General features: G+C 62.5%; 4 protein-coding genes across 12 annotated transcripts in view; 1 reads left to right on the top strand and 3 right to left on the bottom strand.

The window, feature by feature from the left end:
* Positions 1–378: 378 nt before the first annotated feature.
* CEP131 (centrosomal protein 131) lies at positions 379–12,708 on the bottom strand. 7 transcript variants are annotated; one of them, XM_063175592.1, is made up of 27 exons: positions 12,530–12,708; positions 11,116–11,308; positions 10,340–10,425; positions 9,450–9,564; positions 9,224–9,342; positions 9,008–9,121; positions 8,748–8,912; positions 8,455–8,572; positions 7,537–7,653; positions 6,739–6,907; positions 6,540–6,640; positions 6,244–6,426; positions 5,760–5,954; positions 5,525–5,662; positions 5,123–5,248; positions 4,928–5,044; positions 4,034–4,063; positions 3,530–3,632; positions 3,107–3,308; positions 2,752–2,859; positions 2,523–2,640; positions 2,329–2,403; positions 2,103–2,245; positions 1,642–1,819; positions 1,411–1,553; positions 712–772; positions 379–615 (listed from the first exon to the last, which is right to left on the bottom strand). In XM_063175592.1, the coding sequence occupies exons 2-27, from the start codon at positions 11,284–11,286 to the stop codon at positions 547–549; spliced, it is 3,264 nt and encodes a 1,087-aa protein (XP_063031662.1). In that variant the 5' UTR covers positions 11,287–11,308; positions 12,530–12,708; the 3' UTR covers positions 379–546. The 7 variants fall into 7 exon arrangements, with proteins under 7 accessions (XP_063031662.1, XP_063031663.1, XP_063031660.1 ...); XM_063175593.1 differs by lacking the exon at positions 12,530–12,708 and adding an exon at positions 12,401–12,495; XM_063175590.1 differs by lacking the exon at positions 12,530–12,708 and having other exon boundaries at positions 6,540–6,619; positions 11,116–11,800.
* A 609-nt stretch (positions 12,709–13,317) lies between these two features.
* Positions 13,318–17,194, bottom strand: TEPSIN (TEPSIN adaptor related protein complex 4 accessory protein). Of its 2 annotated transcripts, none has more exons than XM_063175596.1 (13): positions 17,129–17,194; positions 16,843–16,915; positions 16,519–16,610; positions 16,343–16,436; positions 16,145–16,212; positions 15,952–16,030; positions 15,774–15,845; positions 15,406–15,606; positions 15,148–15,319; positions 14,800–14,916; positions 14,605–14,683; positions 14,395–14,529; positions 13,318–14,142 (listed from the first exon to the last, which is right to left on the bottom strand). In XM_063175596.1, exons 1-13 carry the CDS (start codon positions 17,168–17,170, stop codon positions 13,672–13,674), a joined length of 1,695 nt encoding a protein of 564 aa, XP_063031666.1. In that variant the 5' UTR covers positions 17,171–17,194; the 3' UTR covers positions 13,318–13,671. The 2 variants fall into 2 exon arrangements, with proteins under 2 accessions (XP_063031666.1, XP_063031667.1); XM_063175597.1 differs by having other exon boundaries at positions 14,800–14,913.
* Positions 17,195–17,511: 317 nt separating this feature from the next.
* On the top strand, positions 17,512–18,121 carry NDUFAF8 (NADH:ubiquinone oxidoreductase complex assembly factor 8). The gene is made up of 3 exons (XM_063175456.1): positions 17,512–17,592; positions 17,702–17,812; positions 17,919–18,121. Exons 1-3 carry the CDS (start codon positions 17,512–17,514, stop codon positions 17,937–17,939), a joined length of 213 nt encoding a protein of 70 aa, XP_063031526.1. The 3' UTR covers positions 17,940–18,121.
* Positions 18,116–24,921, bottom strand: part of SLC38A10 (solute carrier family 38 member 10) — a 30,345-nt gene continuing 23,539 nt past the window's right edge. For both annotated transcript variants that reach the window (XM_063175454.1, XM_063175455.1), the window contains exons 12-16: positions 23,370–23,540; positions 22,579–23,040; positions 21,960–22,043; positions 21,209–21,388; positions 18,116–20,882 (exon numbers count right to left, since the gene is read on the bottom strand). In XM_063175454.1, the coding sequence (XP_063031524.1) occupies positions 19,786–20,882; positions 21,209–21,388; positions 21,960–22,043; positions 22,579–23,040; positions 23,370–23,540 (1,994 nt within the window). In that variant the 3' untranslated portion in view covers positions 18,116–19,785. The remainder of the gene's footprint in view (positions 20,883–21,208; positions 21,389–21,959; positions 22,044–22,578; positions 23,041–23,369; positions 23,541–24,921) is intronic.

Genomic DNA, 24,921 nt, shown 5'->3' with positions numbered 1-24,921 from the left:
GTGTCCCTGCCCCGGCGCACGGAGCTGCAGGACGGGTGGGAAACACCAGGGAATGCTGAGAAAACATCTGCCGGCCCAGAGCGGCTGCACAGCCCGGCCGAGAGGAAACAGATGCCACCGGCCCAGCCCAGGCATTTCCCGGCCCTGTCAGGGGGCGTGGAGGAATCTGCAGGTGGCAGAGGCTGTGGGATCACATCCTGCCCTGCATCCTGCTGGACAGTCCAGTTTAGGACCCAAGGCATAGATTGGGGTGCTGGGCACCCCCAGAGCAAAGGGAAGAATGCAGGAATGGGGTTGGGAACGTGGGAGTGGGACACAGACCTCGTGGAAGAGTCACTCGTACCCTGGCACTGATGTGCACAAGTATGGAAACAGCTGTAGAAACCAGCAGAGATTTATTATCACAACAAAACTCCCACCAATCCAAAGGGCACCGAGTGTCCCAGCACGGCCAGGGCACTGGGAGCAGGCTGTGGAGAAGAGGGGAGGAGGGAGGGAGGGCCCGAGCCCGGGCCAGCCCCGCTCCCTGCCCGCAGGATGTCACTGTCACTCGGCTGCCAGCTCCCGCTGCCGCTGCAGCAGCGATTCCAGCAGGCTGGCTCTCTGCACGGCCGCCTGCACAGGGCACAGCACAGGGCACAGCACAGGGCACAGGGAGCTCGCCGTGCCCGCCCAGCCACAGCCAGGCCAGGGCCAGGAGCCCTCACTCACCTCGTACTGCTTCCGCAGGCTGCTCATGCTCTCCTCCTTCCTCAGCACTGCTGCCTTCACCCTGCCATGGACACGGGGGCTGAGCATCCCCCCGTGAGTGCCAAACACGGGGCTGGGCCTGCCCCGGGGGGGACTGCAGCCCTGGGAGCTCAGCCCCTCTCCCCCAGCCGCAGCTGGGCTCCGGGTGCCATCACACACTGGCAGCACCTCTATTCCACCGTGTACTGTGGGCTAACTTGTCTACAGGAAGAAAGGCACATTAGCTTCCTAAGGTTTAACTACCACAGCATTTTGGGGATGTCCCAGCTGCCCTCAGCCCCTGGGGCTGTGCCCTGACCCGGGGCTCTGCCCCTCTGGAGAAGATTACAGGGCTGCAGTCACAGGTATCGTGTGAGCCACAGAGAGCCCCCAGGAGGTGACAGTGATGCTGGCCAGGGCTCCTGCCAGGGAGGAACGCACACAGAGCTCTGCTCCACTGGCCTCTCCTGGCACTCATGTCCTCCATGCAGGCACAGGAGCAGCCCTGGGGACACGACGGCACAGAGCAGGCCAGCGGTGACAAGGGACAGAATTCAGGGTGGCTGAACAGCAGCCAGTTCAATTTGCTTTCTGCCTGGTTTGCCTGGACGGGGCTGGAAGCTCGGGAAGTGATCCCAAGGATGCAGCACTGAGCTCCTGAACTCCACCTGGGCTCCTCACCTCCTGTGCACCTCCTCCAGCTCCTGGTCCTTCTCCCTCAGCAGCCTGTCCAGCTCCAGGTGCTGCCGGGCCCTCAGCTCCGCCATCTCCGCCTTCAGCCGCGCGTTCTCCTCCTCCATCCCCACCAGTCTGTCCGCAAATTCCTGCCAGATCCCCTCAGTCAGGCCCCTGTGCCCTGGGACAGCTGCTCCCACTCACCCAGGCCCGGCCCCGGCTGTGCTCCTGGCTCACCTTGCGCATCTCCTCCAGCTCCTGCTCCTTGTGCTTCAGCAGCCCCTGCAGCCGCGTGCTCTCCCCCTCCAGCTCGGCCAGCCGCCCCTTGAGCTCGTTGCAGCGCTCCTGCAGCTTCCTCTCCGAGTGCTCCAGCTCCTGCAGCTCCACCTCGTACTTGTCCCGGATCCTCTTGATCCTGTGGGCAGGAAGGACAGGCAGCTTGGCTCATCCTGCTGCTGCCTGGTTCGTCCCAGCCCCATCCCTGCTGCAGGAGGGATCAGGACACAGCAGCCAGGGCAGAGCTGTCCCACAAGAGATCCAGGGCTGTTTCCTCAGGTGAGAGGTAAACTCTGTCCCTGTGAGCTGCTCCCTCCTGCAGTAACACTGCTCCAGAGCTCACTGGAGAGATGCCCAGGGGACAGGGAGAAGGGACCAGCCTCTGGAGGACCTGGGAGCTCCCTCCTCCCTGTCCCCCTCACCTGCTCTCCGCTGCCCTCTCGCACTCCTCCTTGGCCAAGGATGTGTCGGCCTCCAGGCGCTGGATCACCAGCTCGATCTCTTTGTCCCTCTCCTTCCTCATCTCCTCCCGCAGCTCCCGCTCCCGGGACAGCAGCCAGGCTTCCTGCAATGGAGACAGCAAACGTGGCCTCAAATTCCTCTTAGGGCCCATGGGTGGCACCTTTGGAGGACAGCTCTTGCCATTACCTCCTTCTTCACGTAGTTGGCCTCCCAGGCTTGCTTCTCCAGCTCCAGCTGCTCCTTCAGCACCTTCAGCTCTGCCTGTGAGGAGAAGGGAAAACAACAGCTCAGCCCTGGGAGTAGCTGCTGGGACTGCTCCTATGGGGTCCAAGGCTTGTTGGTGCCAGCACCCAAGGGGCTGGAGGTGAGGGGAACCAGACCTGGTGCCGCCTCTCCTGCTCCTCCTTCTCCTTGGCGTACTCGTCCCGCAGTGCCCGGGTCAGGGCTGAGCTGTTGGCCTCCAGCTGCCGCCGCAGCTCCTCTGCCTCTGCCCGCTGCCTGCGCAGACACAGCTCCCAGCATCCACACCAGCCCTTCTCCCACGGAAATCCTGCCCAGGGAGCCCGGCCCCACAGCTCAGGGCTGCCCACAGACCCCCAGGCTGCCCACCTGGCTGCTTGCTGGCTCAGCCGCTCCTTCTCCTCGGCCACCTCGGCATAGAGGCGGCGCCGCTGCAGCTCCAGCGCCTGCTCCTCCTGCTCCAGCTGCTGCTCACACCTGTGGGACACACACACACACACACACACACTGCAGGATGTGCCTTAGAGCACTCGGCCTCTCCATGATGCCAGAGGATGCTCCCAGCTCAGCAGCATCTCCCACTTGAGGCTGCTGGAGATAAAAGGGCTGCTCCCCATGGAGCTGCGAATAATGGGATATAACAATAATCCCAGCAGCAGCCTGGTGCTGGACAGCACCCCAGATCTGTGAGCCCCAAAGCAGTGCTGAACCCAGGGTGACCCACCTCTGGCGGGCCCGCTCGCGCTCCCGCTGGCTCTGCTCCTCCTTCTCCCTCTCGAGCAGCCCCCGCAGCTCCTGCGCCTGCCGCCCGTAGCGCAGCGCCGCCCGCTCGTCCGACTGCAGCAGCTCGGCCTCGTGCAGCAGCTTCAGCTGCCGGATGTCCTCGCGGTGCTTGGCCAGCAGCTTCTGGATCTCCGGCTCCAGCCCTGGCACGAGGGAAGGATGGGCATGGCTCAGGCTGGATCCCACAGGTACCCTCAGCTGGCTCAAGGGGCTGCCAGGAACGGGGCGTGAGCACAGAGGGGGCATCTGCTCCACCAAAACCAGGGAGCAAACACTGCCCACACCAAGGAGCTCTCCCCAGCCTCTCCTGCACCACCCTGGCACTGCCCCGGCTCCAGCTGCTGCTGAGGGAACCTGCCCGTACCTTTCACGGTGATTTCTTTGATCTTTTTGGTTTTCTCCTCGATCCACTTCTCCCGCCGGACTTTCTCAGTTGCGCTCATGAGTTCCTTCAGCTTCTTAATCTCCTGTTTGGAGGCAAATGGGAAAAGCTCAGCGAAGCTGGGAGAGAAAAGCCCTGGGAGCTGGGTTGTTGGGAAGCTGTGGAGCTGCACAGCCCTGGCCAGGTGTGCTCTTCCAGCCCAGAGAAGTGGCCACACACTGTCCCAGTGCCTTCTCCTCCATCCCCTTGGGAAATGTTCACTGCCAAGACATGAGAGCACCAACAGAGAGGGAAGGGGAACTGGGGGCTGCCCAGGGTCCCTGCATGCAGGGCAGCCCATCTGTCCCTGTGTGCTGGTGCTTTCCTCTCCAGCCTTCCCTCTCCCTGCCATGGAAAACCCTCTGGCAGGGGCTGGAGCAGGGCCAGAGCAGGCCAGGGCACGAGAGCAGAGGGCAAGGCACAAAAGAGAGCAAAGACCAGATTTACCTCACAAAAGGGGCCCAAAGTGCGCCAGACCTGGGGAGAAAGAAAGGAGGGGATGGAGAGAGAGAGAGAGAAGGGGAATGGTGGCAGAGAGGCAAATCCACAGAGCCGTGTCTGTGGGAGCCACGGGCAGGGCAGAGCTGGGCAGGAGTCCATGGGGGTGAGAGGAGACAGCACAAGGGACAGGGACAGGGACAAGGACTGGCCAGGAGGAGCCTGCTCCAGAGACCAAGGGACCCCCATGGTCTGTTCAGGCATGAGCTCAGCTCCAAGGTCAAGGACAAGGAGGGACTAGGATGGCAGAGCAGGGATGAGCCCAGTGGTGCTGCCCTCCTGCCAGGCCTGGCACAGGGCGAGCTGAGCTGTCTCCATCTGCAGGAGAAGCAAAATTCCTCCATGGCATTGGGTTTGTGCCAGCACTGCACCCTGGGCACCCCCAGCCTGGGACAGCTCTGCCTTCAGTGGGATTGTGGAATCACAGAATGGTTTGGGTTGGAAGGGACCTTACAGCTCATCCAGTTCCAACGCCTGCCATGGGCAGGGACACCCTCCACTATCCCAGGCTGCTCCAAGTCCTGTCCAGCCTGGCCTTGGACACTTCTAGGGATGGAGTAACCTGTGCCAGGTGTGTGGGAAGGGTCTCTCCAAGCAGAGCCAGGGAGCTCACACTGCCCCTTGGTCAGTGCCATGCTCCTGGCCTTGGGCAGCAAAGGACAGGAGCCTTGTGGGGAGCCAGGACAAAGCTCTGTGGTGACAGGGACCTTCTGTGCACAGGGAAGAGCTCCTTGGAGTGTCCAGGTCTCACTGAGGTGGCAGAGATTGTCCTGCTCCGGGCAGTGGCCCCATTTGAGCAAAATCAGCACACAAATGTCCCCCCATCCTCCCTTGTCCCCTCACCAGCTCGTGCTGCTCCTGCATCTGGTTGATCTTCTGGCCATACTTTTGGTCCACTTGTTTGAGCTCTGCCACCACGGCCTCACACTTCTCACTCAGCACCTTCTTGTCATCGAGGAGCTGGGCAGGGCGAGGAGGCAGCATCAGGCAGGTGCAGCCACCTCAGGCTCTGCCTTCAGGAGCTGGGATGAGGGTTACCTGGTCAATGAAGGCCAGGTGCCTCTGGATGGCTGCCTCATACTGCTCCCTCTGCAGCCTGAGCTGCTGGCTGAGCTCCTTCTCGGTCTGTTTGACGTGGCGGTCGGTCAGTTCTCTCTGCTGGGTCTGTGGGGTCACACAGGTCAGACACCACATGGAAATCACCAACAGGCCAGGAAAATGAGGGACAGAGCTAAAGCAAAGCCCTGGGGCTCACATCTCCCACCCCTGTCAGCAGGAACACCCAGCCCCCCATGACAGAGAAGGGAGCTCAGCCCTGGTCCCAGCCAGGTGATCTTTATGGTCCCCTCCAACCCAAAGAATTCCACGATTCTGTAAAATCAAGGGACAGTCCTGATCCTGTGCTTCATAGCCCAAGAACCACGTGTGAGGCTGACACACCAGAGCAGTCTGCAGCAGGCTGATGGCTCTCTTCTTCTCCTCCACCTCCAGCTTCAGCCTCATCATGGAGCTTGTCACCTCCGTGGCAACCGCTGACACCTGCTCCACGTGAGCCAGCTCCTCGTCCAACAGGAAGCTCTGCCACAGCAGAAAGGACATGATGAGAAGGTGGTGGAACCACCTGGGACGAGGACAGGGAGGTGGGGGATGATTCCCACACCACAGACAGACTCACCTCCCTCTGCGTGGCTGAGGCAGCTGACCTGGGCCTCTCCTGCTCCGACTTCTCCATCTCATCCAGGAAACTGATGATGCTTTGGAGCTTGGCCTCTGAGAGCAGAGCCCCGTCCTCAGGGACCCCTGGAGGGTGGTTCAGCTTCCCAAACTTCTCCAAGTTATCAGCAGTCAGGGAGTTGGAGCTGGGCTCCTGCTGGGAATTCAGTGTGGTGGATGAGCACCCAGGGGAAGGTTTGGGAGAAGAGGTCCTGGCTTGTCTCCATCACTGCAGCCCAGTAACCAGCCTGATCCTCTGGGCTAAATCCTGCCCCACCACCAGCCTTTGCATGGCTTGCTGTTCCTTGCAAACATCCAAGCCCTCAGTGCACCAAACAATTCCTCTACCACCCACTCCAAGCTCCTCCTGGCAGTGCCTGGCTGTTTCTCCCCAGGCAGCCATCACTGCCCAAGGATGGGCACAGCAGCCTCGTCCCCCAGCTCACCCTGTCCATCCAGGCATATCTGTCCTTCTTGAGGAGCTTGGGTGGGGGCAGCAGCTCTGGCTCCTCCTCCAGCAGCCTGAGCGTGTCCAGCAGCTCGTTGAGAGTGACCTTGGATGGAGCCCTGCTGCCAACAGCCACTGCTGTCTCCAGGTCCTCGTTACCTGTCTCCCTGGAGCTCACATCCTAAGGGAGAAGATGAGAGAGTTTTCTGGCTCTCCCCAGAAGCCAGCAAAGGCCTGATGGTGCCCTGGCACAGCAGCTGCTGCCAGGGTCCCCAAAAGCACAGCCAGACCCACCTGCAGTTTGTCCTCTGCCCCAGGGTCCTGCAAGGGCACAGAGCCAAGAGCTCCCAGGCTGCTTCCTTCCAGCTCCGAGGCTGCTGAGGGGGAACTGGCCTCTGCAGGAACCAGGCTGTGCTCAGGGGCTGCTCCCAGGCAGCTCCTCAGAGCAAACCCCTCATTCCCAAAGCTTTGGGGACACTCCCCAGGGACTCACCGGCGTTGTTGGCTTTGGTGAGGCTGCTGGCTGGGCTGGCATTCCTGGCTGAGGCAGGTTTGGCACCAGGCTTCTTCTTGGGCACCCTCCTGCTCTCCTTCACCAGCACCTGCTCCTCTGCCGAGCGCTTCGTCTCCGAGGCCTTCTGGGCCCTTTTCTGCTGCAGCTCCTGCGGGGACAGAGGAGCCATGGATGTCCTGAAGCCTTGGGAAGGCACAAGCCTGTGTTTGCAAGGCTGTGGCAGTGTTTTTGTATTCTCCAGCTGCTCACTGATGTGTCTCCCCCAACCCCCTCCCCTGATGGAACACATTTCCAATTAGGGCAAAGAAAATTTGGGGTTTAAAACATCCCCAGCTTTACTGCCAACTCCTGCAGCCTGTGCCAGCCCCATCTGCACCACCAGCTGCAAGAGCAGGGTGACAATGACGTGTCGCTTCCTGCCAAGGGACACGGAGTGGTACTCAGGGCTCCCATAGGGAACCTGCTCCTGAGGAGGGTCCCACTCCCAGGGCACACACATCCTCGGCCATTCCACGGAGCCTGGAGTGTCCCTGTCTCAACGTGGTCACCATTTTCCTGAGAACCACACAAAAACCAGCACTGTCTTCCCAGGCTCAGAGTGAGCTGCCAAGGCTTGGCAGGAGCACAGCAGGAAACTGCTCTGTGGCACCTCCATCTCCATTCCCCAGGCTGGCTCTGCTCCTGCCCCATGCCAAGGCTCTGGAGATGCAGAGAGGCCTCTCTGCCTCGCTGGATGATGCCAGCAAATGGTGTCACACAGGGCTGGCCTGGCCCTACCTGGATGGCAGCGTGCCGGGCCAGCCGTGCCTTCTCCTCTCGGATCTTCCTGCGCTCCTCCTCCTTCCTCTCCTGCAAATCCAGGATATTCCCCTCCTCCATCCGCTGCTGCCTTTCCTGACAGAGACGAGGGTCAAAAATGTTACTGAGAGTTCTCCAGCACCCACCACTGAGAAGTGTGAGGGGCACCCACACCTGGGTCACCCCACAATATCCAGGCTTTCCATCCTCTCCTCAGCAGTGTGCCTGGAACCCTGGGCTTGGTGGTTTTTCCATCCTCTCCTTCCTCAGCACAGCTCCACTTTGGAGCAGCTCATTTTCTTCAGATCCTCAATGCAATTATTATTATTATTATTATTATTATTACTGTTATTATTATTATATTATCATCTGGGTCTGCCACCACCGAGGAGACAAGGCTTAAAAATAGACTCACACGCAAGAGCAACAGAGCTTTTCATTACTGGGATAAATAATTGAACACAAGGAAACACAAATAGCTGTGAAACCTCGTCACTCTAACAGGCAGCTCCTTAGGGATTCATTAAGATGAGCAGAGATGGGGCATCCCTTCTCTGGCCAGCAGTGAGGCCCAGACAGTGCCAATTCAGGGAGACTGCTGCTGCTGCTGCTGCCAGGATCTGACTGCTCCCAGTCACAGGCCTGGGGGAGCTGGAGCTGTGTGGTGCTGAGCCTCAGCTCCCGCTGGAATCCAGCCCAGGCTAATCCCTGGACACAGCTCTGAGGGAACAGGACCCTCCCCAGCTCTCTGGACCACGGCAGGGCTGGTTGGATGCAAAGCCAGAGCCCCCGCGACTCTCAGAGCCCAGGTCTGGGGATGAAAGGGACCCCAAGTCAGTGGCCAGCGGGCCATGGGTGTTGGGTGGTCTGGGCTACAGAGCAGGGGACAGGACCAACCTCTCTCTTGGCAGCCATCAGGCGTCCCAGAGCCGCAGCCGCCGTCCTGTGCCGCTGCGAGTGGCGCCGGTACCAGCGCTGGATGGTGACAGCAGCCATGTTCACCTGCTGGATGAACCTGTGGGGACAGCCAGGGAGGCTCAGCACAGCCCCAGGGCCAGCAGAGCACAGCACTGGCACCTGCAGGTGCACTAAGAGCGGCCTTTCCCCAGAGTGAAATGCCACAGGAGAAGAACAGGCTCCCCTGGAGCTCCTCACAGCTCCTGGCACCGTCCTCCTGCTCCTTCCCTCACCTCTCAGCCTCCTCCTCGGTCACCTCCCTCCTCCGGGGAACGCTGCTGCTGCTGCTGCTGTTGTTGTTGTGGGTCATGATGTTGTTGCTGGAGAAATTCTTCTGAGACTTCACAAGGCTGCTGCTGCCTTCCCCGTCCTCGTTCGAGGCCGCTTTGACGACATTGCTGGGACAGGAGATGAAGCCACTCAGCCCCGTCCTGTGCCACACACGGCCCCAGGGCCAGCCCAGCTGCAGAGCCAGGACAGCCCCCACACTCACTTGAGGGAACTGGGAGCCTGGTTGGAGCTCTTGGGAGCAGGGCCCTTCTCAGCAGTGGAGTAGTTGTTGTGCACCATGGTGGTGACGCAGTTGCCCATCGCGCCCTTGTTGCTCCTTGTGTGGGGAGACAGGAGTGTCAGGAACAGCAGCTTCCCCCTCCAGGTGTTTTCTCCATGCAGTGGCACCCGCTCTCCCCCTCAGGGCCCTCTGCCCTACCTGTTGTTGGCAGTGAAGTTGGCAGCCAGGAGCACTGTGGCTTCCTTCCTCCTCATGCCCGTGGGTGGCTCGAGGCCGTGGGAGCCAGAGGGCCCCGGGAACACTCGGGGCTGGTCATCCTGCCATGGGGTCAGCAGGGATAAGGACACCAAACCCACCTCCTCAAACACCACCAGGAGCACAGAGCCAGCCTGGCCCACCCGCTCCCAGAGCCTGCCGTCCTCACCAAGATATTCCAGGTGGTTTTCTTTTCTGGGGAGGTTTTGCTCAGAGCTGCCAATTTCTTCCTTCCTATTGGGTCACCCTCAAAGAAGGCCAGGAAGTCTCCTGTCTGCTCAGAGCTTCATCCAGACCCAGGGAAGGCAGAGAGGAGAGAACAGAGATAACTGTGGGATAACTCACAGCCACAGGACACACTCTGGCTATGTAGTGCACTTGGAAATCCCAGTGTGACATGGGAGAAAGAGGCTGGAGAATCATTACATGGCCACAAAATCCACCAATGATTTGTTTTTACACAGAGCTTTGGGTTCCAGGGTGGTGTGTGGTGATGGGGATGGGCACAGACAAACAGGAGAATGGAAAATTCCACCTCAGAGGGCACTGGGAAGAGAGAACTTTTGTCTCCTCAGACAGCCCAGTTATGGCCTGGAAGCTCCATGAGGGCTGTTGGAATCAAATGGAATGGTTTTTGTCACAGCCACAGAAATACACTCCATTTCCCCAAACAGAAATTCTTCCCTGTGATGGTGGAAAGGCCTTGGCACAGGTTGCCCACAGAATCTGGGCACTGCTCTGACAGAGAAGTGTCCCAGGCCAGACTGGATGGAGCTCGGAGCAACCTGGTCTTGGGGAAGGTGATCCTGCATGGGACTTTAGGGTCAGGCCATTCTGTGATCCTATGGAACCCTAAACAAGGAACCTCCTCTTCAAAAAAATAACCAAAGCACCAGACTTTGGTTTTCCAGGGCCAGGCTTTAACTCCTGAAGTGCATGACATAGCCCAGGGTATTTTGGAAAGGCTCCTGTTCCCTCCCCAGGACCAGGGAGGTTGGACACAGGGCTGGGGTGTCCCCCAGTGCCACCCAGAGGACAGAGGGGCACACGGGGCTGTACCTGTGGGAGCTGTTCACCCGCTGGTTCACCTGGGTGGTGCTGTTGGACCTGCGCAGGTTGTTCATGGCCCGGGATCCTGCATCCTCCTGTGGAGAGCAGGGACAAATCCAGCAGGGACAAACCCAGCAGGGACAAACCCACCAGGGACAAACCCACCAGGGACCAACCCAGCAGGGACCAACCCAGCAGGGACCAACCCAGCAGCCACGTTCAGGATCAGCTCAGGCAGGCTCCCCACCCTCGCAGCCAGGGGGACACGGAGTTCCCAGCCCCCCAGGGCTGCCAGACTCCCCTTGAGGCAGTGGGCAATGCCACCTTGCTCGGGCACTGCTGAGCCAGCAGGAACACGTTCCTCAGCACAAGCTCCTGGGAACACGGGTGTGGGAATGCTGCCAAGGGATTACTCAGCAGGAGCCCAGGCTGGATCCTGCTGGGTCCTGACAGAGCCCAGCAAGCACCTGGGGCTCGCTCCCTCTGTGGAACCCCCTCTCAGGAGCACCCAATGTGGCAGGAACAGGGGCAGGCTGGGCCTGGCACCCCGGCAGGAGACACCAGGAAATCGGGAGTTTGCAGATGGAAATTGGCACAGGGAGGTGAAGAGCGAGGAAGGGAAAAGAGGGAATCCTGAAACTTGCTCTTCTGCACCCAGCAGGGAGCCATGAGCAGTGATTGCCAAAGGCAGGACCAGAACAAAGCCAGGCTGGGGCTGGGGGAACCACGGTGAGAGGGACACGGCTGTGCCTGGAGCCATCAGGAGGGGCAGGACAGGGGCTCACCGTGGCGTTCCTCTTGGCTTTGCCATCAGCAGCCACGGACACGGAGCGTGCCACCAGCTTGGCAGCAGAGGCGCTGCCGGGGCGCCGCGACACCGGCGCCGGGAGCCCCGTCAGGATCAGCTCTGCCACGTCAGAGCTCGGGACAGAGCAGCAGCTCCGGGTGCTCTTCATGCTGGAGCAGCAGGAAGGAGCCCTGGAAGCACAGCAGAGCACAGAGAGAGGGGAAGGCATGGAGCAGCCAGCCTGGAACAGGAGCTGCAGCAAACACTGGCACTCAGGGCTGGAACTGCTCCCCAGCAGGACAAAACCTCCAAATTGCCACATGGCAAATAAGCCATAGCACAGCCCTGGAGAGGCTCCAGGAGAGCTCCTCACTGCTGTTACACTGATGGGCCAGGATTCCAGCCAAGGACTGAAGGGAGGGAAAAGCCCTGCTCCCCATCCCGGGCTGGGAGGATGCAGAGGGGAAAAGGTGGGAATGTGCTGCCCTGAGCTGGGAGGGGGCCCAGCTCTTCCAGAGAGCTGGTCCAGGAAAAGACCAGACTCCTTTATCTCTTTACATTTATTGCCCACACTGTCCCGAAACCTCTCCCCTGGCAGCCCTGGCCTCTCCTCTCAGGCTCCACCACAGCCTTGGCAGTGCCTCGGGCTCCACAGCCTGGGGAAACAAACGGCTCTCATGGAAACCGCTGGGCTCAGGCAGGAAAACGGGCTCAGGAGCCCAGGCCAGCACAGCCCCCTGAGCCCCCAGCCCCACCAAACCCCCAAAGCTCAGACTCCACAGCCCCCCAGCCCCCTTATGACCCAGAGGCAAGCCCTGAAGCTCCGAAATCCCTGAGCCCCTCAGGATCACCCAGGTCCCACACTTTCCCTCTAAGCTCCCAAAACGTAGACCCCCCAAATTCCCCACTCCCAGGATGCAGCACCCCAGCCACAGCTCCAAGCCCAATCTCCCAGTTCCTGGATGCCCCCAGGACGCCCCAGGACCCCCATCCCCGGGTCCCCAGCCCCCCAAGCCCCAGACCCCCACCAAGAGCCGCAGGGCTCCCAACCCCAAACCCTCCATGGCCCCCAGCCCCAGACTCCCCCCCAGGACGCTCAGCACACCCAGCCCCAAGCTCCCCACGACCCCAGCCCATATCCCCAGGGCCTCATGACCCAGATCCCTCCAGGCCCCCCCAGATCCCAATCCCCGCGGACCCCCAGCCCAGACCCCGAGCCCTCCAAGCCCCCCCAAAACCGCAGCCCCCGGCCCCTCACCACCACGGTACCGGGCCCCACGCACCCACAGGCGGGTGAGACTCCCCGGGGGCGATGCCGAGAGCGGGGCCCGGGCCCTGCCCCGCTGCCCCTGGAGCTCCCTTGGCGCCCCCGGACCCCCCTCAGCCGCCATTAAACGCCCCCATCCCCTCACCTACGGCCGCGCTCCGGACACAGCCATTGGGCGGGGCTGCCGGCCAGCAGCCAATGGGAAGGGAGGAGAAGACGGGCGAAGAAACGCGATTGGCTGAGGCGGAGGAGGGGGGCGGGAATAAGGAGGAATGGATGAGGAAGGCGCGGCTGGCATCGGGGGCGGGGCTTACCGGGAGTTAACCAATGAGACACGAGGATTGAGATGGGCGCGGCCTTGAGGGCGGGGAAAGGGGCGGGGCTCTATCCACGTGGGCGGGGCTCCCATAGGGTTTTGTGGGGGGAAAAATGGGAATTTTGGGGGGAAAATGGGGATTTTGGGGATCTGAGAGGGGGACTGGGGCTACTGGGGAGCTGTGAGAAAGATGGGGGAGTCATAGCACTATGAGGGGCAGGTTATTGTTTTTGATACTAGGAAGTATAGAGGAAGGTTAATTGAAAGTGTACTGATGATAAGTGATTTGGATAATGTAGGGATATACGGTTTAATTATTCAATAAAAGAAAATTTTAAATGTCAAGATAAAAAGGAAATGGATGGGTAAAATACAGCTCCAACGCCAGGTTGGGGAGGAGGTACTGTGGGGCAGGGGGGCTGGTGGGACTATTGGGGGCCATGGGAAAAAGTGGGGCTATGAGGGGAGAAAGGGGGGGAACCATGGGGCTGCCAGGGGGGCTGCAGCACGGGGGAGAGCAGTGTGGCAAGGGGAAGCTGTGGGGCTGTTGGGGGCCATGGGGGTGTAGGAAAACGTGGGGCTGGGGGTCAGGCAGCGGCGCAGGAAGAAGTCACGCGTTCCCAGGCCCGAGTGGGGTTTATTGCTGGGTCCCATGGGGATGGCACCTGCCCCCAGCCCACCCCACAGAGCCCAGCCTGCAGCTGGGGGCCACCCAAGAGCACCCGTGGCCATGCTGGGGTCCCCACAGCACCCCCAGCTCAGTCCCAGCGTGTCCCACACCCCTGTCCAGCTCAGGGGAGCGAGGGGCCGTGCCCCTCTGCCTGCCCTGAACACCACGAGGGACACTGTCCCCTTGTCACCTGCTGGGAGCCCCGTGGCCATCGCAGCCCGTGTCCCCCGAGGCACCAGGACAGCACAGGCCCCGCAGGGAGGGGGGCAGAGCCCCCGCAGCCCCCGGGGCCCCACAGCAGCTACATGTTGAGGAAGGCAAAGGCTGAGGGCTGCAGGGGGCCCTCCGTGTCCGTCCTCCCGTCCGTGTCCGTCCCTCCGTCCGTGTCCCCGTCCTGGGGCTGGGACGGTGCCTGTGGCTCCACCGGGGGTGAGTGTGGCTGGAGCACCGTGCCAGGACGGGCCACCAGCTCCATGCCAGCAAACAGGGACAGCCTGGGGGCCGCCGTGTCCCCTGCCAGCCTGCTGCCCCCGTCCTGCTGGCAGGGACAGGCTGGCACTGCCGTCCCGGTCGGCTCCGATGCCAGCCCCGGCTCCTCAGGGGGGGCTGCAGGGGGCACAGGGCTCGGGGCCGGGCTCAGGGGGGTCAGGAAGCTCTCAGAAGCCACGGCTGGGATGTCCATGAGCAGATCCCCGGCTGAGGGGGCTGAGGGTGGGCGTGGGGCCCTCGGGGAGGGCTGGGCCCGGCACAGGGCCTCGAACTGCCGCAGCATCTGGCATGGGGGTGGGCACAGTGAGAGGGGCATCGGCAAAGGGGATCAGCCTGGCACCTCCCAGGCACTGGGACTCTCCCCATGTCCCAGGGCTCAGAGGGAGCATCATCCCGCCCTGGGAAACTCAGCCCAACCACCCCTCTGGCACATACACAGAGCCACTCCCAAGGGCTGTGTGTCCCCAAGGGCTGTCACACCTGTGCCAGGAGCCCCCACCCAAGGGACTGGGCACAGGGATGTCCCCAGAGTCACCTTCGTAGCTCGGTTGGCCACGGGCCCAGGGCTGCCTTGGCTGAGGTGCTGCAGGCGCTGCTGGGTCACAGCAAGGATCTGCTCTGGGGAGAGCAGGTCGGAGCAGCCGAGGGCAGAGATGGCACACATGGACCTCTGTGGGGAAGGGCAACTGAGCCTGCAGGCCCCCAAACACCACCCCAGGCCTGCCAGGGGAGCCCCCGTGCTCACCATGCGGACGCTGTCACTGGGATCCTCCAGCGCCCGGCCCAGCAGCTCCAGCACCACCTCGCAGTTCAGGAGCCCACACCTGCCCAGGGACGGGGCCACAGTCACCTGCAGCCCCTTCCCACGCCAGAGTCCTGGCCTGGGCAGCCAGGAAAGGGAGCTGAAGCCCCCCAGCCCCAGGGAGCACCTGACACTCACTCCTTGAGGAAGTGCTGAGCTTCCTCCCTGGTGAGGAAGACCCTGGCCCCACGCGTCAGCCCCGACACCAGGCTCAGCTCCCTGCGGCAGTCACCCGGGCTGTCAGCATCCACCCTGCTGGGGACACACCTCGTGAGGACAGGGGCCACCTGCTGCTCCTCCTGGGGTCCCTGCACACCGCTGGCGCACAGGGACCCCCACCCTGAGCTCTGCCCACCCACGGCCGGCAGGACAAACACCCCAGAGGGAGCACAGCCAGCAGTGCCGGGCACTCCGGATCACGGGTGTGGGAAATGAGCAGAGGGTGTCTGGGGACGCAGCTGGGACAGCCCCCCGGGCCCCTCTCACCTGTCAGCCCCGTGGCTCAGCTCCCGGCTGGCCCCGGAGCGGCTGTCGCTGCCGGATTTGCTGCCCGAGTCGGAGGCGCGGCTGCGCTCGTGGCCCTGCGAGGACTCGCGGGAGCTGTGCCCGCTCTCTGCCTCCTCCCAGCCTCCCCCGGCCTGCCCCGGCTGGTGGCTCACTGCAGGGAGAGGGACAGCGCTGCTCAGCTGGGCTCCCCAAACCCCCCGAACGGCTGGGGACCCCCCAAACGCCCCCAGGACCCACCTCGGGACGCACGCGGCGCAGGAGGGGTCGGGGGCGGCGGGGCCGGGCTGCTGGCGGGGGACGGAGCTCGGACGGGCTCGTAGGTGTCCTCGGGGAGGTCCCCACGGGGCCGCCGGGGTCCCCCCGGAGCCGGGAGCACGGCCTGGGCCACGGCCTCGGCCGCCCGCTGCAGGCTGCTCAGCAGGGCCTCTCCTGTGGAAGCTGCAGAGACTGGGGTGTCGGGGGAGCCCAGCGCCGTGGGACCACCCCAGCACCCCAGAAAGGGGGCTGAGGGAACTCTGGGAGCTCAGAGGACACGGAGTGACCCCCACGGCCCTGCCCCAGTTCCCAGCAGGAGAGGACCCAGCGAGGGCCCGGCCAGGACTCACCGGAGCCGCTCTTGTCACCGCTGAAGCCGAATCCCTGCAGGGAGCCACAGGGGCTGGGGCTGGAGCCCATCCCTGGGGAGGCACAGGGAATGTCAGGGGGGCACAGGCACCCAGGGTCCCCTCTGCTGCTGTGTCCCTGTCCCCCTGAGCGAGGGCCTGGCTTGGGGGCTCTGCTCACCAGCAGGGGCTGGGGGCCGGGCAGGCAGTGCCAGGGGCTGTGGCAGTGGGGCATCCGAGAACAGAATGCTGGCCAGGTCCTGTGGGATTGAGAGACACAGAGAGAGAGAGAGAGAGAGGAGTGTTGGCAGTGCTGGGAACCCCAGGGTCCCCGAGCAGGGGGCTGGGGGCTGCCCTGTCCCTGCAGCACCCACCTGCGCCGCCGCCCGCACCTTCTGGTTCAAGCTGTTGCCGTGGAGGGGGTCTGGGGGCCCGGAGAACACTGCAGACACACGGAGGGGAGGGTGGGGGACGCTGCCAGGCAGGGTAGGACCCTGCTCCTGGCACAGCAGGAGCCATCCTGGGGTCTCAGCCCCCCACTGCCGCTCTGCCCTGTCCCCCCAGGCCGTTACCCGCAGCCTCCCGGATGAAGCTGGCGTTCCTCTTCAGCTGCAGCACAAACTGGGGCGAGCCCTGCGAGCAGGTGTGCAGCAGGATCTTCAGCACCTGCCTCGGGGGACAAGGACAAGTCACAGCTGCCCTCCCTGCAGCGGGGGGGTCCATCCCCTCACCCCAAACACGGACCCACCTTCAACTTGACGTGGCAGGAGCTGCTCTGCAGCCGTGTGAGCAGATGCTCCAGCAGGCACTGGCTGCTCCCGGGGGACTCGTGGGAGATCTCTGGGCACGGGTTATGGATCCAGCCGGGATCGGAGAACAGCAGCAGCCGCGAGTGCTGGGAATTCAGCCCCTCACAGGGTCCCAGCCAGACCCCACAGCCCCACGGCTGCCCCCAGCCAGCCCAAAGCCCACCACGGCCTGGAGCAGCCCCGGGGAGCTCACCCTGCCCCGGGATCCCCTCCCTGCCCCGGGATCCCCCCTGCCCGGTGCCCCCCGGCTCCCCGAAGGATACTGGCGATCTCCTCGAACAGGTACCCGGGGCACGGGGTGTCGTCGTCGGCCGTGCCCCGCAGCAACACAGGCAGCTGGAGGAGGAGGGGGCGGCGTGAGAGGGGGGGTGCTGGGGACCGGTCCCCGGTGCTGGGGACCGGAGCGAGGCCCCGGGGCGGGCCCGGCCCGGTCAGGGCGGAGTGAGGCCGCTGCAGAAGCGAGTGGGGGTGCAGCGATGACGTGGCGGGTGAGCAGTGACGTCACGCCCCGGCAGCCCCCCCGCACCCCCCAAAAGCCCCGGTCCGTACCCGGCTCAGGAAACTCAGCCGGTCCCGCAGCGGCGCCGCCATGACACTGCCGGCACCGGCCCTGCCCGCTCCCTCGGCGGCCTCAGGGAACCGCCTCCCGGAAGTTGATTTCCACCAATAAGAGGGCGAAGCGCTGCCGCTCAACCAATCATCCGTGAGAGAGGGCGGGGCTCCAGGCGGAAGAGCCTCATGATATTGACGCCCGAAGGAGGCGGGAAGTAAACAACCGGCATTTCCACCAATCAGAGCCGCCCGCGCCGAATGCCCAATTAAAGGGGCGTGGTTTTGTTTGGCTCTGCCCAATAGACGAGAGCGGTGTGTGACGAGCGGGACGGGCAGCCAATCGCGGCCGCCCGGGCATGGCGGCGCCCGTGCGTGAGGCGATGTCGGGGCGCGGAGTGTGGCTGCGGGCGCGGGCGCGGCTGCGGCGCTTCCCGGCGGCGCTGGCGGCCTGCGGGGACCAGGTGGGGCCGGTGGGGGCACACGGGAGGGCGGCTCCGGGGCAGGCGGGGCACAAGAGGGCGGCTGCAGGGGGTCCCGGTGCCCCCGCTCCCGTCCCGTATGATCCCGCAGGCCGCGGCCTACGGGCGGTGCGTGGCGGCGGCGGCGGCGGGACCGGCGGAGCTGCGGCGGGACGCGTGCCTGCAGGAGTTCCAGGCGCTGCGGGAGTGCTTCGCCCGCGCGGTACGGCTCTGTCCCGGTCCCAGTGCCCGGTCCCGCTCCCCGTGCCCGGTCCCCGTGCTGGCGGATGGCGGCGGCCTGGGCCCGTCCTGACCGCGGCTCTTTGCAGGCAAAGGCGACGCCCAAGTGACCCCGGAGCCGCTAGTGGGGAAGGAGACCCTCCAAGCACCGGATTGTCCCCAAATGACGGAGCCCCTCCCGGTCCCGGAGCTGCCCAGCCGCTCCCCGGCCCGGAGCAGGCTCAGCGCCGGGCTGGGTGAAGGCCACAGATCTATTTTTATTTATTAAAAAAGAAAAGAATTCAGATCAGAATGCTTCAGCTTATTTTATTGATGGGCTCAGCCCGCACTCCGGGCTCTCCGTGCCAGCGTCCCCCCCGCCCCGGGGAGCCGATCCCGGCAGGACAAGGCGGCTCCCGCCCAGGCCGGGGTGCCCGCGGCATTCCCAGAGCAGGAATGTCAGGAGCATCAATGTCAGGAGCATCTTTGGTCCCTTCTGTTCACACACAGATCAACGAACAGGCGGCGGTGCCCCCGCGGGGCCGGAGCCGGCAGCACAGGGCACAAGGAGCCGATCGGGCTCCCTGGCACCGCAGGAAGGGAAGGCTGGGTGTGGATGTGCCACAGCCCGGACCCCTGTCCCGGGGCAGCCCTGGAGCTCCAGAGCCCGTCCCCGCCTCCCGGCCGTGCTGCTTGTGCTTGACGACAGCGTTAATGGAGAAGCTCGTTGGGTTCGGGGGGTTTAAGGCCACAGCGTTCTGGGGGGTCTTCCCAAAGGACTCCCCAGGTGGCTCCCCTGTCACTCTGGGCTGTGACACCCCGGGAGCACCAGGCGGGGACAGTCCCACCCCGTGCCAGCTCTGCAGGGGCCCACTGGACACAGACTCGAGGTCGCCAAAGACATTTGGAGGTCGGGATAGAAAAGCCACCACAGTGATGAGGTCTGAGGGCTCCAGGCTGGGAATTCTCAGCCGGTCTAGGGACAGCTTTGGGACTGAATTCTGTACATTCGCAGGTCGGGATGTAAAAACACAAAACCCAAAAAACCCGAAGGGTTGAATCACGGGGAGCCTGAAACGACACAGAGCTCTTGGGGAAGCTCCTCCCTTCTTCACTCACCAAAGAAATTCCCAGAGGTGGAGCAGGGACCTGTCTGGATGCAGAACAGGGCGGGGGGAGGCTGGGAAGAGCACAGGGAACACAGGCAGGGGCAGGTGGAGCCCCTGGATCCATCTGGCCCTGCCATGCTTTCTCCCAAACCACTCACTTCTGGCAGGAGAATCAAGCCGGGTTGGGAAGGGTCATGGGGAAGTTGAGCTTCTTAATGCACTTTTGAGAGGGGAAAATGGAGCTGGAGAGCACAGAGAGGAGCACCAGGGAGGGCAGAGGGGGCAGAGCTCTGTGTGATCCCAGTGTGTGCCAAGGAACCCCATCCCTGGGAGAGAGGCAGCACAACAGCAGTTGTGCCCAGTTAAGGCAGCGTTTCTACTAAATGAGGTTCCTAAACCACCACTGTGGCCCAGACAAATGAGGCTCTGCTCCCAGCCCAGCACTGGAGCGCTGGCTCTGCTGGTCCTCAGCTCACGGCCTCTCTGGGGTAAAGCCCTTCCCGAGGTGGGGATGGATCCCAGGCCCCCTCAGCTCAGCTGGGCCATGGAGCCCCTTCCTGCTTCTGAGAGGAGCTGGGAGATGGCTGGAGAAGGCAATTGGATGTCAATGAGATGCTGGAAAAGCTCCTTGAAGCAGCGGCCTGGCAGGGAGCCGAGGTGCATGGCAGCTCTGGAAGGCGGGGGACAGCAGGAATGTCACTTCCAGTGCCACCATCTCCTTGGCCACCCGCAGGCACAGCCCAGGGTGGTGCTCAGGGATCCAAGGAGATCCCGTGGATCCCAGCCCTGCGTCCAGCAAGGCGCAGCTGGCTCAGATCTCTCCACACTCAGTGAGGCCGAGCCTTCCCTGCAGAGCACAGGCACACTGTCACGGGCTGCTGTCCTGTGTCACCTGCTGGATGTGGCGGCTGCGCACCAGGTGCTGCGCGCCCTCGGCCACCCGGCTCAGCCGCGCCTCCAGCGCGCTCCGCAGGTCGTTCACCTTCACGTCGGGGAGGGGGTTCAGGCCGATCAGAACCCCCCCTGCTCCTGCTGCAGCCTCCTCCCCGTCCTCCTCCTCCTCCTCCTCCTGGTCGGGAGGCAGCAGGTCCAGGTCCCGTCTCCTGCGCCGCAGGTCCAGCCCCCCCTGCAGCTTCAGCTCCCGGTTGGGTTTGATGTCGTGCTCCGGCTGCTGTGCATCCCTGGGGGGAGCTGCTCCATTCTCAGCATCCTGAGGGGCGCTCTTGGAGGGACCCCCACCCCCCCGGCCCTGCCGGCCCCCCGGGGGCTCCTCCCCGGGACCCTCCTCCTTCCCGTGCCCGTGGCCGGGCGGGTCCCGCTGCCGCCCGCCCGCTCCCTCGGCCTGCGCTGCTCTCAGCCGCTCCCTGTCCCGAGGGTGCTGCTCCCTCACTGCCACATTCCTGTTACTGGAAGAGTCCGGCACCCCTGCCAGCTCCTTGGGCTCCACCTGACTCAGAGTTTTGGCTTTAAGGTCTGTTCCTGAGTCTCTTTCCAAGCCCTTTCCTGCTACTCCCTGAACTTTGGCAGCCCCCGGCTGTTCTCTTTGGATGGGAGCTGTAGCTGCTTCCACGGCTTTCAGGAAATTCTTCTTCTGGTGGACATCTCTTCCAGCTTTGGCTTCACGTTCTCCTCCCAAATCCTCTGCCAAGGCCTTTTTCTCCAGGTGGTTTCTGGCTGCTGGAACACGCTGGGCATCCCCGTGGAGGGGATCCCGGTTCTCCACGGGATTTTTCACAGCTCTGTCAATCTCCTGCAGCGGCACCTTCCGCTCCTTGGGAGCAGCCACAGGAATGTCACGCCTCTGCCCAGCCTCCTCCAGCTTCCCCAGCATGTCCCTGTGCTGCCTGGTGGAATCGGGGGGCTGCTGGCCCAGCTGCTCCTTCCCGGCCGTGTCTCCCTTGGCTCCAAGGCTCTCGTCCTCCCTGCTCCTGGAGAGGGGCACGGCAGGCTCTGCCTGTGCTTCTGCTGCAGGACAAAACCCACATGGAAAACGTTTCTCAGGACATTCCCTTCTCCTGCCACCACATCCTGTGAGACACGAGATGGGGCCACGCAGGAGGAAGAGCAGAGCTGTGGGTATCCCTACAGAAACGGCCGTGCAAGGGGACTTTGCCATGTGCCAGAGGAGCTCAGGAGGAAGAGCAGAGCTGTGGGTATCCCTACAGAAATGGCTGTGCAAGGGGACTTTGTCACGTGCCAAAGGAGCTCAGATCTCTCCCAGTTTGATTTTAGAGCCACTCTGAGCTGTGAGCACCCTCTGGAAGGCTCCTGCTCCCTGGCCATGCCCTTACCTGGCTTTGGCTTCTCCTCTGCCCCCTCCTCCTGCCGCTGCTGGTGGATCTCCTTGTGCTGCTCCTCGATCACTGCCAGCAGCTTTGCCTGCTGGTCCAGGAGCTGCTTGTGCTGCACCTGCTGCTCCTTGATCACCTGCAGCAGCACGTTGTGGTCCAGCAGTTTTGCTGGCCCTGCTTCTGGAAAAGGGGAAAAAGACAGAGGAAGTAAAACCCCTGTGACCCAAAGCCCCCAGAAATCATGTCAGCTCTGGATGGGCTGCAAGGGCTCTCCTTGGCAAGAAGATCTGACTCCACAAACCCTGCCAGGAGAGAGAGAAGGAAGCTGGAAGAGGATGGGATGAGAGAAAGTCCACAAGCACACAAGTCCAAGCTCAGGCTCCAAGCCCCAGTTGTCAGGCAGAGGTTGGAGGGAGGAGCTCAGCCCCAGGGACAGAGCAGCTGAGGCCTTGGGGGAAAGGAGCTTTTCCCTGTGATGTGTTCAGGTGTCCCCACGTGCCCCTGCCCATGCCCCTCCCGCAGCAGTTTCACTCTTGTCTCCCTCTTCCCAGGGCTCTGACACAGGGGAGCAGCCAAGCCCAGGTGCCAGCATGACTCAGGTCCCTGAGTGGCCCTGCCAGGTGTGCCAGAGATGGGACAGGCACCACCTGATGCTGTGCAGGGGCTGTGGCCTCAAGACACCATCCTCCCACAGAGAGGGATCTGAGGAAATCCAAGCCCATCCCTGCACACCCTGAGGACACACACTCACCCCCTGCCTTCTCCTGCTTCTCCTCAGTGTTCTGCTTCTCCAGCAGCTCTGCTCTCTCTGGGAGGGGCAGCTCCTGCTTCTCACCTGCAAAGGAAAGGACCACAGAGCTCTGCTGTCAGTGCAGATGTTCCCTAGAACGCCTCCACGCCGTCCCGGCACCGCTCGCATCCAAGGCGCCGGCTGCGAGGGAAGTAATAAACCCAATATTTAACAACCCCGTGCCTGGTGGCAGCGAGCCAGCACTAACTACCTCGGCCAATTAACATGCAAGAACAGCTCTAACTGGCTTTTAGACGGGCACTTGGCAATGTGTTCCCTGTCAAGATCTCCCGGCTCCGTGTCCCCGGTGATTTGGGAGCCGTGCAGGAACAGCACGGCACCTGACATTTTGGCGGGTAGCGAACAACTGTTTGACAGCTCTTGCAGTAGCTGTCAAAGCCACCAGATTCCTCCCTTCCCGCAGCAGCTGCCGGAGGGGCTGTGCTCACTCACGTGCTCCACTCGTGGAGTTCAAAGGAAGCACCAGGATGGAGATGGGAATGACCAAATTGTCCCGACTCCAGGGGCACTACAGGCTCAGAAGAGATTGCTCAGCTGAGCTGCTGTGAAAGGAGCTTACCAGGGTCTGCTTCCTTCTCCACGGGCTTTGCAGCCTCCTCTGCTTTCCTGGGGAGCTGGAGCTGTGCCTTGTCCCTCTCAGCAGCCTCGGCAGTGTCACCATCCAGCACGGCCGCCTGTGCCTTGGCTTCCAGCTTGGCTTGCCCTGGCTCCAGCTCCTTGTAGGGCGGCCTTCCCCCCTGCTGCAGCGCTGCCTCCGGGACCTTCTCCAGATTTGGGACAGGCCCACCAGTCCCTCCTCGCTGCTGGTTCTCAGCAGCCACTTCCTTGCCTTGCTTTGGCCCCAGTGCCTCCTTCGGGGGCTTCAGCCTGGCTGGCTCCTCCAGCAGACGGTCGCTGGCTCCTCCAGGAGCCGCTTTGTTCTCGCTGGATTCCTCCCGCTCCCGCCCCATGTCCACGACCACCTCATCGTGTGGGACCGGGGGCTCGTGGCGATGGGCCTCCCCCACGGGCACAGCAATCCCTGGGGACAGGCAGGGTCAGAGCAGCAGGCTCCCAGTACCCCCAGCACACCCAGTACACCCAGCACACCCAGCACACCCAGTACACCCAGCACACCCAAGCTCCATGCTGCCCTTGTCCAGCCCTGCCTTCTCTCTCTCATCTGGAGGCCACGTTCCCAGCAAGCCTCCAGAGCATCAAACACTAAATCACCTTCAACCCACCAACAGCACCACGGAGGTGCACTGAGGGGAGGGTGAGGAGGAGAGCTCAGGATCTCTGTCTCAGAATCCCAAAACATACACACACCCACAGCTCCCAGTCCAGCTCCCTTTCCCAGGATCACCTTACCTTGATCAGGACGGTCCAGCTGCACTTTCTCTTCCACCTTCCCTCTCTCCTCCTCCCTCTTGGGCACCTGCACGGGCACCTTGATCTGTGGCTGTTCCATCTCCTCCTTCTCCTCAGGCACTTTGGGTTTATCACGGTCATCCTCAGGCTCCTCCACCACCGGGTTCTGCTCTGCAAACACACCATGGGGACAGGGATGAGCTGTGGGAGCTGAGAATCGCTGTGTCTGTCCCAATCCCTTCACCCACCCTGCCCAGCCTCTGATTTCCCTCCAGCCTCAGCACAGTGGGGCTGGGGGAGGTTTTGTTGTGGAGTTGTATGGAAACCTGGTTGTTTTCCCTGTTGTGGGTTTGTATGGAGCTGCTGGAAGGGAAGAGTGGCAGGGATGGAGCGGGGATGGAGAGGGGATGGAAAGGAGATGGAGAGGGGATGGAGAGGGGATAGAGTGGGGATGGAGCAGGGATGGAGCAGGGATGGATAAAGGATGGAGCAGGGATGGAGCAGGGATGGATAAGGAACGGACCGGGAATGGAGCAGGGATGGAACATAGATGTATAAAGGATGGAGCAGGGATGGAGCAGGGATGGAGCAGGGATGGAGCAGGGATGGATAAAGGATGGAGCAGGGATGGAGCAGGGATGGATACGGAACGGACCGGGAATGGAGCACGGGCGGAGGCGGCTGCTGCTGCGAGGCAGTGCCACCAGATGTCAGCATCCCCCCGGCTCCCTGCCCCAGACCCCGGCTCCGGGAGAGCCCGAGCTGGAATCCAGACCCGGATCCCGCGGCACTGGGAGAGGCAGAGCTGCGATCCAGCCCCGAACCCCCCAACACCAGAACCCGAGCTGGGCTCCAGCCCAGCTCCCACCCCCCCGCGGCTGTTTGCTGTCAAACGTCTTAAAACCTTATTTATTTTGATTTTTCCCCCCCTTTTTAGTGCCCGAGTGTTCCCACAGCCCTTCAGATGCCTCTCAGAGGAGGAGGGGTGGGGAGGTCTCCTTTTCCCGCAAAAGTTTTGAGGAGGGGGATTAAACAACAGGCATTAATTAGGGGAAACTCCTGAGGGAGAAGGGGGAGTTTTCCCCCACCTTGCCCTCAAAGAGACAGAACGTTTTTGGAAGACACATCCCAGTCAAACCAGTCACTGTGTTCAGCACTGGTATGACCAGCGTATTCCACATGGAATCTATTGCACATTCCATGGGATGGGAAGGGTCCCTTCCACCCCCAGCATGGCAGAAAACCCACACAGGGAGTGAACTCTGCCTTTGGAGAGCAGCAGAGAAGGAAATCGAATTGTTTCCCAGCAGTGAAGTTGTTCTGCAGATTTTTTTCCATCCAACAAACTCTTAAAAAAAAAATCTATCTTCTGTAACAAAAAAAAAATTCCCAACTCTTTCCCCCTTCGCCCTCCCCCGTGTGATTTCCTTTGGGGAATTAATTCTATAAACATCTTTCCATTTTCTCCTCCCCCTCCGCAGGGCTGGTGCGATTTATTACGAGATGAACTCATGGGAAAGAAGGGATTGCCACAACTTCAGCTGCGTGGGCC

Source organism: Melospiza melodia, chromosome 24 (genome assembly GCF_035770615.1).
Source record: "Melospiza melodia melodia isolate bMelMel2 chromosome 24, bMelMel2.pri, whole genome shotgun sequence".
NCBI lineage: Eukaryota > Metazoa > Chordata > Aves > Passeriformes > Passerellidae > Melospiza > Melospiza melodia.
The sequence above is the reverse complement of the archived record's forward strand: the minus strand, read 5'-3'. Positions and strand labels throughout refer to the sequence as shown.